The 11,208-nt window shown below is 43.8% G+C and overlaps 1 protein-coding gene and 1 long non-coding RNA gene across 5 annotated transcripts in view; one reads left to right on the plus strand and one right to left on the minus strand.

Annotated features, from left to right (window-relative positions):
- The first annotated feature begins 4,102 nt into the window (after nucleotides 1–4,102).
- The window catches only part of AGK (acylglycerol kinase), a 106,851-nt gene continuing 99,745 nt past the window's right edge, over nucleotides 4,103–11,208 (plus strand). For 2 of the 4 annotated variants that reach the window (XM_017891058.1, XM_017891055.1), the window contains exons 1-2: nucleotides 4,103–4,338; nucleotides 8,697–8,811. In XM_017891058.1, coding sequence (XP_017746547.1) covers nucleotides 8,711–8,811 — 101 coding nt within the window. In that variant the 5' untranslated portion in view covers nucleotides 4,103–4,338; nucleotides 8,697–8,710. Of the gene's footprint in view, nucleotides 4,339–4,443; nucleotides 4,474–4,516; nucleotides 4,605–8,696; nucleotides 8,812–11,208 lie in introns of those variants that run through there. The other 2 variants (XM_017891057.1, XM_017891056.1) reach the window with 2 other exon arrangements.
- LOC108541541 (uncharacterized) overlaps nucleotides 10,210–11,208 on the minus strand; it is a 13,311-nt gene continuing 12,312 nt past the window's right edge. Inside the window, exon 4 of the long non-coding RNA XR_001888981.1 lies at nucleotides 10,210–10,553. This is a non-coding gene — a long non-coding RNA (uncharacterized LOC108541541). The remainder of the gene's footprint in view (nucleotides 10,554–11,208) is intronic.

Raw genomic sequence — 11,208 nt, forward strand, 5'->3', positions numbered from 1 at the left:
CTGTATGTAGTTGATGTATGCAAATGAGAGGGAGGTTGCAAGTAGATTTTTTTATACATATATAAAAAATTATATATCTCTATACATCTTGTCAATGAGCAAAAAATTGAAATGTGGGACTACCTTAAACCTCGATTCTTTCTCTCTTGTCTCATGTTCTTGAACACTCTTCCACAGGAGGGGGCAATCTGACTGGAGAGTGAAATACTCTTTCCTGTTGAATGACCATGGCACTCCTGTCTTAGTCTCTTCTCACCCTATTTCTAGGCCAAGGTCATTTCCTCTAACATCCTTAATAACAGATTCTGAGCCAAGACCAGGCACGGTGGCTCATGCCTATAATCCCAGCACTTTGGGAGGCTAAGACAGGTGTATCACCTGAGGTCAGGAGTTGGACACCAGCCTGGCCAACATGGTGAAACCCCATATCTACTAAAAATACAAAAATTAGCTAGGCGTGGTGGTGGGCTCCTGTAATCCCAGCTACTTGGGAGGGTGAGACAGGAAAATTGCTTGAACCCAGGAGGTGGAGGTTGCAGTGAGCTGAGATCACACCACTGCATTCCGGCCTGGGTGAGAAGAGCAAAACTGCATCTCAAAAAACAGACAAACAAAACAAAACAGGTTCTGAGCCAAGAGAATGTTAGTTACCTCAGGATTGGTTCTGGACTAATGAGAAGCTACTGGGATGGTCAGCCACCATATTTGGAAAATGCTAGAGATCTTGAGATGTAAGTAAGACTCTTCTATTCTTGGGATCTACTGGGTGTCAGTCAGTACATTTACCCTCAAGGGAACATAAATTCATTTTGTAAGCAACTGGGGCCCATACTTTCAACGTGTCACTTATTTCAATATGCAAAAAGTATAGTATTATATGTGGCAATGTGTTAGATGTGAAAAGAGACACAAGTCCCTATCCTTGACAGTGAAAAATGTTCTTCTCTGAAGATCCCAGGTAAAGCTGAAGACCAAGGCAAATTCCAAATAGCTGCTTGGGATGACTTTTCTGCTCCTTGGGAACCTCACTCAGCTGTCAGCGATAGTGAACAAGGCACATGGAAAAGGAAGTACATAAGCCAAACCCTTCTCTCTGGCTGTGTGCATTTGGATCTGTCTTTGGTCCTCTCTGTGGCATGAATGTGCCATTGAACCTCAGGGACTGTGCCTGAGGCACTGTTCCAGGCATCTAAGAGCCAGAGTGTCAGACCTGAGTCTTCTCTGGCATTGTAGATCCTTAACATGGATCAGCAGAGGAAGCTCTCCAGGACTCTCTGACTATGAGAGGGAACTTGTGTTAGTCCTTGACTAAGAGGTTTTTTTTTTTGAGAAGTAGTTTTGCTCTTGCCCAGGCTGGAATGCTTTGGCTTGATATCAGCTCACTGCAACCTCTGCCTCCCAGGTTCAAGCGATTCTCCTGTCTTAGCCTCCCACGTAGCTGGGATTACAGACACCTGCCACCACGCTTGGCTAATTTTTGAAATTTTAGTAGAGTCAGGGTTTCACCATGTTGGCCAGGCTGGTCTCGAACTCCTGACCTCAGGCAATCCACCCATCTCGGCCTCCCCAAGTGCTGGGATTACAGGCTTGAGCCACCACGCCCAGCCTAACAGAAGCTCTTGGGGCTGCCTAAGTCAGACTGTCAGGTTTCTGTTGGGCTGCAGGAACCCATTAAGGGCTGGCTAGAGCTTGAGCCTGATTATGCTGGAATCTGAATGCATCCTCGTAAAATGGGATTTGGAAGAGAGCAGAATTGATATAGGTCTCCAACACTCCAACCTACACATCCGCCTGCAGGTGTGTATTCAGATTCCCTTAATCTCCTATATTTCCATCCTTCTTATAAAAATACATGATGCATAGCAGAAATAAGTGATGCAGACTAAAAATATTACCATCATTCAAGAAAGGGGCAGGTCAACAAGGATGTGGCTATCAGGAAAGGCTGCGTGAAGGTAAGCTATGCAGGAAGGATGTGATTAGGATGGGCAGAGAGGAGGAATGGGGACACTGGAGGTTTGTGTGGGACTTCATAAATGGTGGACAGAAATAATTTAAATACTGATTCACTAAAAGTATTGAAATATCAACCTGTCACCCAGGTCAAATTCTCCAGGAAGCATATTCTAAGACAGTGTGTACTAATTCGTTTCTTGTAGCTGCTGTAATAAGTTACTACATACTTAGCAGCATAAAACAACAAACTTTTATTATCTTATAATTCTGGAGGTCAGAAGTCTAAAATGGTCCTCAGGGTTGCATTCCTTCTGGCTCTAGGGGAAAATCCACAGGCAAACATACAAGCACGAGCACATTCCATGTGGTCAAACTCACATCCACATGTGATGCAGATGTCCCAGCAATGATGGATCTGGTCTTTAGGGGCCCTGAAGAAGGGAAATGAGTACAGAACTCCCTATTCATATAATCCAAAACAAAATAAAATCAGCCCCAAAACAACACCACCAAAAAGCATACATATGTGTGAAGTTAAAAAAAAATTCTTTCTAGATTGTTCTGATTGGACAATTACGGAAAGTTCATTAAAGCTGACATTTTCTTATTTGGGGAACCACTTTGATGCTGAAGCCCTAAAGCGTATGCTGAGTCTGAACCTTGGAACATCAGCATCAAGTCTCAGATTTTTCTAGCGTGCAGGTGAGAAGTTCAGCAGCTTATTTCCACACACAAACGCTTTAGATAGTTGGAAAAGAAGAACTGAAAATAATGGTCTTCCATACTCTATGACAACATTTTAAAGCTAGAAGCGTTTTTTAAAATGGTAATGTTCTCAGTCCCCTAGTTTACAGGTGGAGACCCAGGAGAGAGGGCTAGAAAGTTCTTGCTACTAAATACTGTGACCCAATGAGGACTGGTGCACCCTGGCAAAGGAATAGGTTTACTGCACCATAACCTCATTGAATGTTTACCCCCACCGCCTTTTTTTTCCTGTTTTTTGTTTTGAAGCATTCACCTAGAGGGACATAGGTAAGATGCATGTCTACACGTAGGAAATGCGCAGACTCAAGCTCCATGGGGCAGGAACCATGAAGGGCGTTGTACCTGAGCATACCCCCAGTGCCTGTTGCAGGGCCTAGCACACCTTCAAATGTTGGTTGACAGGCCAGGTGCTGTGGCTTATGCGTATAATCCTAGCACTTTGGGAGGCCGAGGCCGGCGGATCACTTGAGGTCCGGAGTTTGAGACCAGCCTGGCCAACATGGCAAAACCCCCATCTCTACTAAAAATACAAAAAAATTTAGCTGGGCTTGGTGGCACGCACCTGTAATCCCAGTTACTCGGGAGGCTGAGGCATGAGAATTGCTTGAACCCAGGAAGCAGAGGTTGCAGTGAGCTGAGATTGTGCCACTGCACTAGAGCCTGAGAGACAGAGTGAGACCCTGTCTTAAAAAAAAGTTGGCTGACTGAATGCTGGAAGGAAGAAGGACCTGGCTTGGTCCCCACACCAATCTGGGGGGCGAGTACAGAGTGTCAACTGTCTGGAGGTTGGCATTGGCCTAGCTTCTCCGTTGCTCTCTTGTTCTCTAGAATCCAGTCAAGCACCTGTGGCCAGAGAGATGTGTAAAATGGAAACCAGTCCCACCAGCCCCTGACTGCACCCCTTCAATGCCTTCTCGCCCTGTTTAATATCATGTCCAAACTCCTGGCCGCGGTGGCCTGTCTCCACCTCTCCAGCTTCCTCGCTTGGCGTGGCCCTTCTCCTTAGCTCTCTCTGCCTCACCCACACCGGCCTGCAACTCGCCAGATTGCCCCAGGTTTCTGAGCTTTTGCACAGGCCCTTCCCTCTCCAGGCTCTCTCCCCTGGGTCTTTGCTTCGGCTGCTCCTTCTTGACATTCAGGTCTCAGACCAATGGCCCCGTTCTCAGAAGGCCTAGCACAGGCCGCCTAATTTCACGCAGCTCTCCCCCAACCCGCCCTGCCTTCCGTCACCCGTTTCATTTTCTTCGTGGCACGGAGCACCATCTCCAATGGCCTTGTTCATTTAGTTAACTTATTTTCCGACTTAGTTCCAGGTGCTAAAGCACTGTCACCTTGGCAGACTTCCCATCAAATATTATTGCGCAAAGGATGGATGGATGAAAGGAAGAGTGAGTCAATCAACGAGGGAACGCGGGGAAAGGCAGCCTCAGGGCGGCAGGCCCTGCCACCCCCACCGTCCCTGGGCATCCGAGCCGGTTCCCGCCCCCGGCCCGGCCCGCGCGCGCTCGCAGACCCGCGGCGGAACCCGAGGGCGGCGGCAGCGGTTTCCCTTGAACGAGCCGGGGAATCTGGAGGGAGCACACAGGAAAGGCAAAGCCGCGAGCTGGACCAGCCGTGGTGAGTGCAGCGGCGTCCGGGCGGGGAGCGGAGTGCGGGGCGCTGGGAACCGGCGCGCGAGCGGGGTGGGAGTCGGGATGGGGGCCCGGGGCGCTGGGCGGAGCCTCTGGAGTCGCGCTGGGCCGAGAGCCTCGGGTACCCGAGCATCAGGCGTCGTGGGTGCAGGCGGCTGCGCGGCTTGAGGGTAGGGGGTGCGGGCCTGGCCGGCGCGGCGGAGGAGGGCCTCGCACTTATCTCGTGGTCACTGCGGGAGTCAGCTGTCCTAGGTTCGAGTCCCAGAGCTGTCGCTAACTTGTGAACCCTCCCTCACTCCGTCCCTTGGACTTCAGCATAGTCCTTTGCAAAATGGGGCCAATAGTATCCGATCCATTGATGGGATGGTTGGTTCATTCATTCTGGCGCTTTACTAGGTTCTGGTGCTGAAGATGGATAGACAGAACTTGCCCACGAGGGGTTCACTGTCTAGTGAGAAAAACGTTTCCACCTGGATGCTCCACAGGCATGTCAAATTCAGTATCTCTTAAACCGCACTACTCTTCTCCACAAACCTACCACTCAAATCTAAATGATTGAAATCACTGTTCAATCAGTCACCCAAGCACAAAAACCTGGCTTGGTTCTTCCTCTCTCACTTCCTACAGTCAATGAACCAGCAAGTGCTGCCAATTTCTACTTTCTAAAGCTTTCCAAATCCATCCTTTATCTTGGTTTGTTCTTTTAGGTGCCTAGAGATTATGGCAATAACTTCCTAATGGTTCTCTTTAGCTTTAATTTTAGCTTCTTCCAGTTCATTTTTCATTCTGCTACAACGTGGTCTTTTAACAGTTCAAATATGATTATATCACCCACCTGCTTAGAGCTCATTAAAGGTTTTTCATTGTCTTCAAAATAATAGCCAAAGTCCTTAGTGTGGGTTCAAGGTCTTTTCTAATCCCCCCCCCCTCCCCCGGTCCTCAATCCTTTATCTCTAAACCACTGTTTCTCAAAGTCTGGTATAGTGGTGACCTCCATTACAACCAACATGGGAGTACTTGTTAAAAGTGAAGATGACAGCTTAATTCCAAAACAAATGAGACTCTTTGGGGAGGGGGCAGTTTCCAGGATTCTGTGTTTTTAACAAGTTCTGCACTAAAGGTTGAGAACCCCTGTTCTAGACACTCCAATTTTTACTCTGCTGTTGATGGGGTACAGGACGCACTGCCCCAAAATATGACTCGTTGGCATTAGAGGAAACAACTGAAGCAGGAAAGTCACTTTGTGGCTTTCCACTCTTCTCCCCTGAAGCAGGCCATGAAATAATTCTTTGACCTTCTTCTGTATAAGACCCTCCTGTGAGAGGTGCTCATCCTATGAGTATAGGATCGAGGAAAGGAATGCCCTTATCTTTGAAGACACAGGTACACAGAGAAGAATCTGAACAAACAGGCCTTGCTAAGTTCTCCCTAGCATATTACCGTTAGATCATACCCCCTTTTTCCAGTCATATTTCTCCATGGCCGTCCACTCTGCATCAAACCTAGCATAAAAATACGTGAATTTACCTGTTTCTGGGTATTCATTTTCTTATGAAGATTCCTGTGTCACCTAAAACTTACCTTAAATAAATATGTATGTTTTTCTCTTGTTAATCTCTCTCTTGTTATAGGGGTCTCAGCCATGAACCTAGTTCTCCCCTCACTACCTACGTATGTTTCTCTCAACACTTGACTGTCTTTTATGCCTTTGTACACTCTCAGTTTGGGCTACTGTAAAAAAAAAAAAAATTACCAAAAACTGGGTGGCTTAAACAACAGAAATTTAATTCTCACAGTTCTGGAGGCTGGAAGTCCAAAGTCAGGGTGCCAGCATGGTTGAGTGCTTGGTGATAGCCCTCTTCCTTGGTTTGTAGATATCTCTCTTCTTGCTGTATCCTCACAATGCAGAGAGACCATCTCTGTAGAGTCTAGTCTTATAAGGACACTAATCCCTTTCATGGGAGCCACTCTCATGACCTAATTATCTCCCGAAGGCTCTGTCTCCTAAAACCATCTCACTGAGGATAGGGCTTCCATATCAGCATTTTTGGGGAACACAGCATTCAGACAATAGCATCCACAAAGCTCCTTCGTAACTTTAGTGACTCCTCCTCATTCTTCAGGGCTCAGGGAAGACTTCATTGACTGTGCGTCACCCCCTCAGCCCTCGACCAGGTTAGGTTCATTCTTGCAGACTCTCACAAAACCTTGTGCTGACTCATTTATCTCACTGTACTGCAATTGTAATTGTATAATTGTGTTAGCATTGTGGGTTTGACAGTTGTGATTACTTGAGAACAAATGAGACCGGTTCTTCTCTGCCCTCACACCCAGCACAGAGCCTACCACATAGGTGTTTATTAAAGGGCTCTTGAATGAAGGAGTGATTTAGGGTCAGATGGAGAGGAGTTCAATAATTAGTTGGGCCTTTGGAATCATGTGTCAGCCTGATGGTGTATGGGATTCACAGGAAGATGGTCTCCCTGGCACTGCCTTCACTGCTGCTTTCAATAAGGATGTTTCTTCCCTTGAGAGGAATTTTAACCAATGGGATTTAAAGGGAGTCATAAAAGAACTGGACTTTTAAGTGGAAACAGTTTTTTTTTTCTTGGTCTATATACCTTACTAACAGTTATAAAATTTTTTTCTTAAATTTTGTTTATCTAGAAAATAATTAAGTTCATTTTCAAAACTTAGTACATTGCAATTTTAAAATAAAATAAACATCACCCACCATTCCACAACCTAGAGGGATCTGCTTTAAAATTTTGTTTTTGAGCCAGGTGCAGTGGCTTACGTCTATAATCCCAGCAATTTGGATGGCCAAGGTGGGATGATTGCTTGAGGCCAGGAGTTTGAGACCAGCCTGGGCAACATAGTGAGACCTTGTCTCTAACAAAAAATTAGCCAAGTGTAGTGGTACATGCCTGTGGTTCCAGCTACTCGGGAGGCTGAGGCAGGAGATTTTTTTGGGCCCAGAAGTTATAGTGAGCTACGATTGTGCCACTGGACTCCATCCTGGATGACAGAGTGAGACCCTGTCTAAAAAAAAAAATTTGTTTTGTTTAATTGTCTTGGTTTTTTTTTTTATTTATACTCATGTTTGAACATAATTGGGATAATGCCAATTATATATGGCTTTTTATCCTGCTAATTTTACTCAACATTATGTTTTGGGTTTTTTCCACATCAGTACAAATTTGGGGTAAAAAAATATTTAATTGCTATTTAACTTATTCATTGAACAAATATTTCTTTTTTTTTTTTTAACTATTTAAAGGTTTGTTTATTTAACTAAAACTTATTTTTCTCTAAGGATTCTTGGCAACTTTCTAAAATTCCTTATAACCAATTTCACTCAGACCTTTGTCAACCATCACTTGTATCATGTTCTGCTCATATTCAAATATCTGCAGTGTTCTTGTCTGTGCTGAGAGACACCTCCTTACCCTGGTGCCCCTTGAACAAATATTTCTTAAACAGCTATTGTATGCCAGATCTTACTTTAGGCATGGGATACAGCAGTGACCAGAACAATGTCCTTACTCTCATGGAGTTTACATTCCAGTAGGATTAGGCTAATAAACAAGCAAGTGAATATAAGCATCATCAAATAATAAGTGTCATGAAGAATAAAGATATTCTGTTGTGTCACTCTGTTTTTTAGTAAAGTCTTCCTAATTTGCCTTCTTTAAAGGAGTGTATGAGTGTCTATCATTTTATTATGTCATCAGTGAATACGATCATTTAAAAAATTATTTTGGTCAATAATGATCTCTGTAATTTGCATGTCTTTATTCAGGAAGTCGAACATTTTTAGATAGCCATGTGCATTGCCTCTTCATTGAGTTTTCTATACATGTTTTCTGTTTCTTTTCCTGTTGAGGACCTGGTATTTTCTTCTATTTTGAACTCGCCCTTCGTATTATTATTGTGTTTTTGGGACACTTATGATGGATAGACAAATGTATACTCTTAAACAGTGGTACAGTGAGGCTGTAAGGAGTCAGAAAAACCAGAGGAAGCCTGGAATTCCCTTCCTCTCTTTCTGCCCCATCCCTCTTCCTTCTATTACAATGAGGAAAAAGTGATCAGAGAGGGAAGAAGTATAGGTTAGGTGGAAATAGGAAGAAAGAAAGGTGGATGTGTGGGTGGTTGAGAAGATGAAGATGATGGGAATAGAAGGGAGAAGATGAGCTGAGGCCAGAGAAATGGTAAGGAGGAAGAGGAATGAGTGGGAAAAAGAGCGGAAGAGGATAAAAGAATGGAAGATAGAGTAATAGGGACATTACATGAAGATCATGGATAAATTTTTTTTTTCTTTTTCTGCCTCTACTAACCTAGCAAATCTCTAGAAGATGACGGTGTTCTTTAAAACGCTTCGAAACCATTGGAAGAAAACTACAGCTGGGCTCTGCCTGCTGACCTGGGGAGGCCATTGGCTCTATGGAAAACACTGGTAATTATCTGACAGCCCCACCCCACCTTTGCACCCACAGCGAAACAGCCCCAAAGAGCTTCGGGTTAAAATCTTGTTCAGCTGTGCTTATCTCTATAAAACGTGGTGTAAAAGAAAAACAAATGCGATTCAAAGCAAAAACAAAGACTTCTTGTAACCAGAGCTGGAACTACATATATACTCATATCCAGTGGATAGAGAATAAAGTAGAGGGATCAGAAAGGAAGCTATTTTTATTCATTACTTTTATGGTTGAAGAAATTAAGACATCCTAGAGAAAGACAAGTCCTTTCCCAAGTTAGTGTAAACACCAAAAATCTGAGACGGGGCTTAGTCAATTTAGTAAGTTTATTTTACCACGGTTAAGGACGTGCGCCTGTGACACAGCCTCACGAGGTCCTGATGACATGTGCCCAGGGTGGCCTGAGCACAGCTTGGTTTCATACATTTTAGGGAGATATGACACATCAATATATGTAAGATGAACATTGGTTTTGGTCTTGGGACAAAAACCAATGTTTTTGTCATTGTGGGACAACTTGAAACAAAAGCGAGACAGCTGAAAGTAGGGAGGGAGCTTCCAGGTCGTAGGTAGATAAGAGACAAATGGTTGCATTCTTTTGAGTTTCTGATTGGTCTCTCCCAAGTAGACAATCAAATATGTATTTATCTCAGTAAGCAGAGGGATGACTTTGAATAGAATGGGAGGCGGCAGGGCGCGGTGGCTCACGCCTGTAATCCCTGCACTTTGGGAGGCCGAGGCAGGTGGATCCTTTGAGGTCAGGAGTTAAGACCAGCCTGGCCAACATGGTGAAACCCCATCTCTACCAAAAATACAAAAATTAGCCAGACAGTAGTGGTGCACACCTGTAGTCCCAGCTGCTCGGGAGGCTGAGGCAAGAGAGTCGCTTGAGCCTGGGTGATGAGCTGAAATCAGGCCACTGCACTCCGGCCTGGGTGGGAGAGTGAGACCCTGTCTCAAAAAACAAAAAAAAAGGAAGCACTTTTGCCCCAAGCAGTTCCCAGCTTGACTTTTTTTCTTTAGCTTAGTGATTTTTGGGCCCCAAGATTTATTTTCCTTTCACAGTAGTAAGCAAGGACTGGAACTCATGTCTCCCTGGCATTTTATTCCTTCCGTTTCTTACTATAGTCTCTTGATCTGTCATCAAGGGACACTTACTGAATTTGTTCCTCTATCCCCTGTGACTATCCTCATCTATCCCATTAGCCTACATTGACTTAAATGAGAAGTAGGCTTTCAAACCTTTTGTTTAAATAAAGAATTCAGAGGAGTCATGGATTTTATTAGTCTTCATGCATGGAGGGAGAAGAAAGTGCCAAAGCTCCTCTTCTAGTTTAACATGGTAATAAGATTTAAATAAACAGATAAGTTTTTGTATAAAAATTATACAAATTATGACGGCAGCCAATCAAATTGCAGTCTTTTGGAGATTAAGGACTACATTTTAAGTATGTAGCAATACTAAAATCCAGATGTCTTAAATGACTGCTTTGTTGAACAGAAAACAGAACAATTACTCTTTGAACTAGAAGTCTCCACATTGGAAAAGAGATTCATATTGATATTTTGTGAACACTCTCAGTTCACCACTGTGAGAATAACTTTATGATACAACATGATGTCTGCTTTTTTTGCAGCTGTGGAAAAATTGGAATATATTCCCCTTCTTTTCTTTCTAAGTATTGTCAAGGCCAGACGCTCGAATTCCATTAGCCAGCATCTAAGGAAAAGAGCAAACGTAAGAAGTTTAAAATTTGTAATTAAGAAAAGGGTGGAGCAGATATTTTAACAAATAGAGCATGGGGTGTTTGGCTTCTCCTTTTTCTAACTACACTTGAGTCCTCAAGGTCCCTTTGCAGGTGCATCCAATCTAGGTCATGACTAGGTCAGTCGGGGGAAATTCCCACCTACTGAGGATTCCTGCTGTTTCTACGACTAGGTGAAGATTCGAGGAACTGTGTACTCTGTTCAGGATGTCTTTAGAGGAACCATGATAAGTTCTTGCCCATGTAACCTTGAGACTTTAAAAAAGGACCATTAAGTCTTCAGGACTAACGAAGGCCTTGTTCTAAATTGGATCTGAAACAGCTTGAGCCAGAAGTGTGGTGGCAGCCTGGAGGCCTCATTTTGCTCTTTCTCCACCTTTGACATTCAGTGTTACTGCCGCAAATGCAAACTCCTGTTGTTCTTTTGCTCTTCTTTTTCTCAGACTGTTCTCTTGCATGATTTGGTACTATTTAGCCTTTTTAAAAAATTGTGAAAAAACACGGGACATAAACATTTTCACCTTAACCATTTGTAAATCTACAGTTTGATGGTGTTAAGTATTTTCACATTGTTGTTCAACAAATCTCTAGAACTTTTATTTTATTTAT

This window comes from Rhinopithecus bieti, unplaced genomic scaffold (assembly GCF_001698545.2).
Source record: "Rhinopithecus bieti isolate Rb0 unplaced genomic scaffold, ASM169854v2 scaffold_20175, whole genome shotgun sequence".
Classification (NCBI taxonomy): Eukaryota; Metazoa; Chordata; class Mammalia; order Primates; family Cercopithecidae; genus Rhinopithecus; species Rhinopithecus bieti.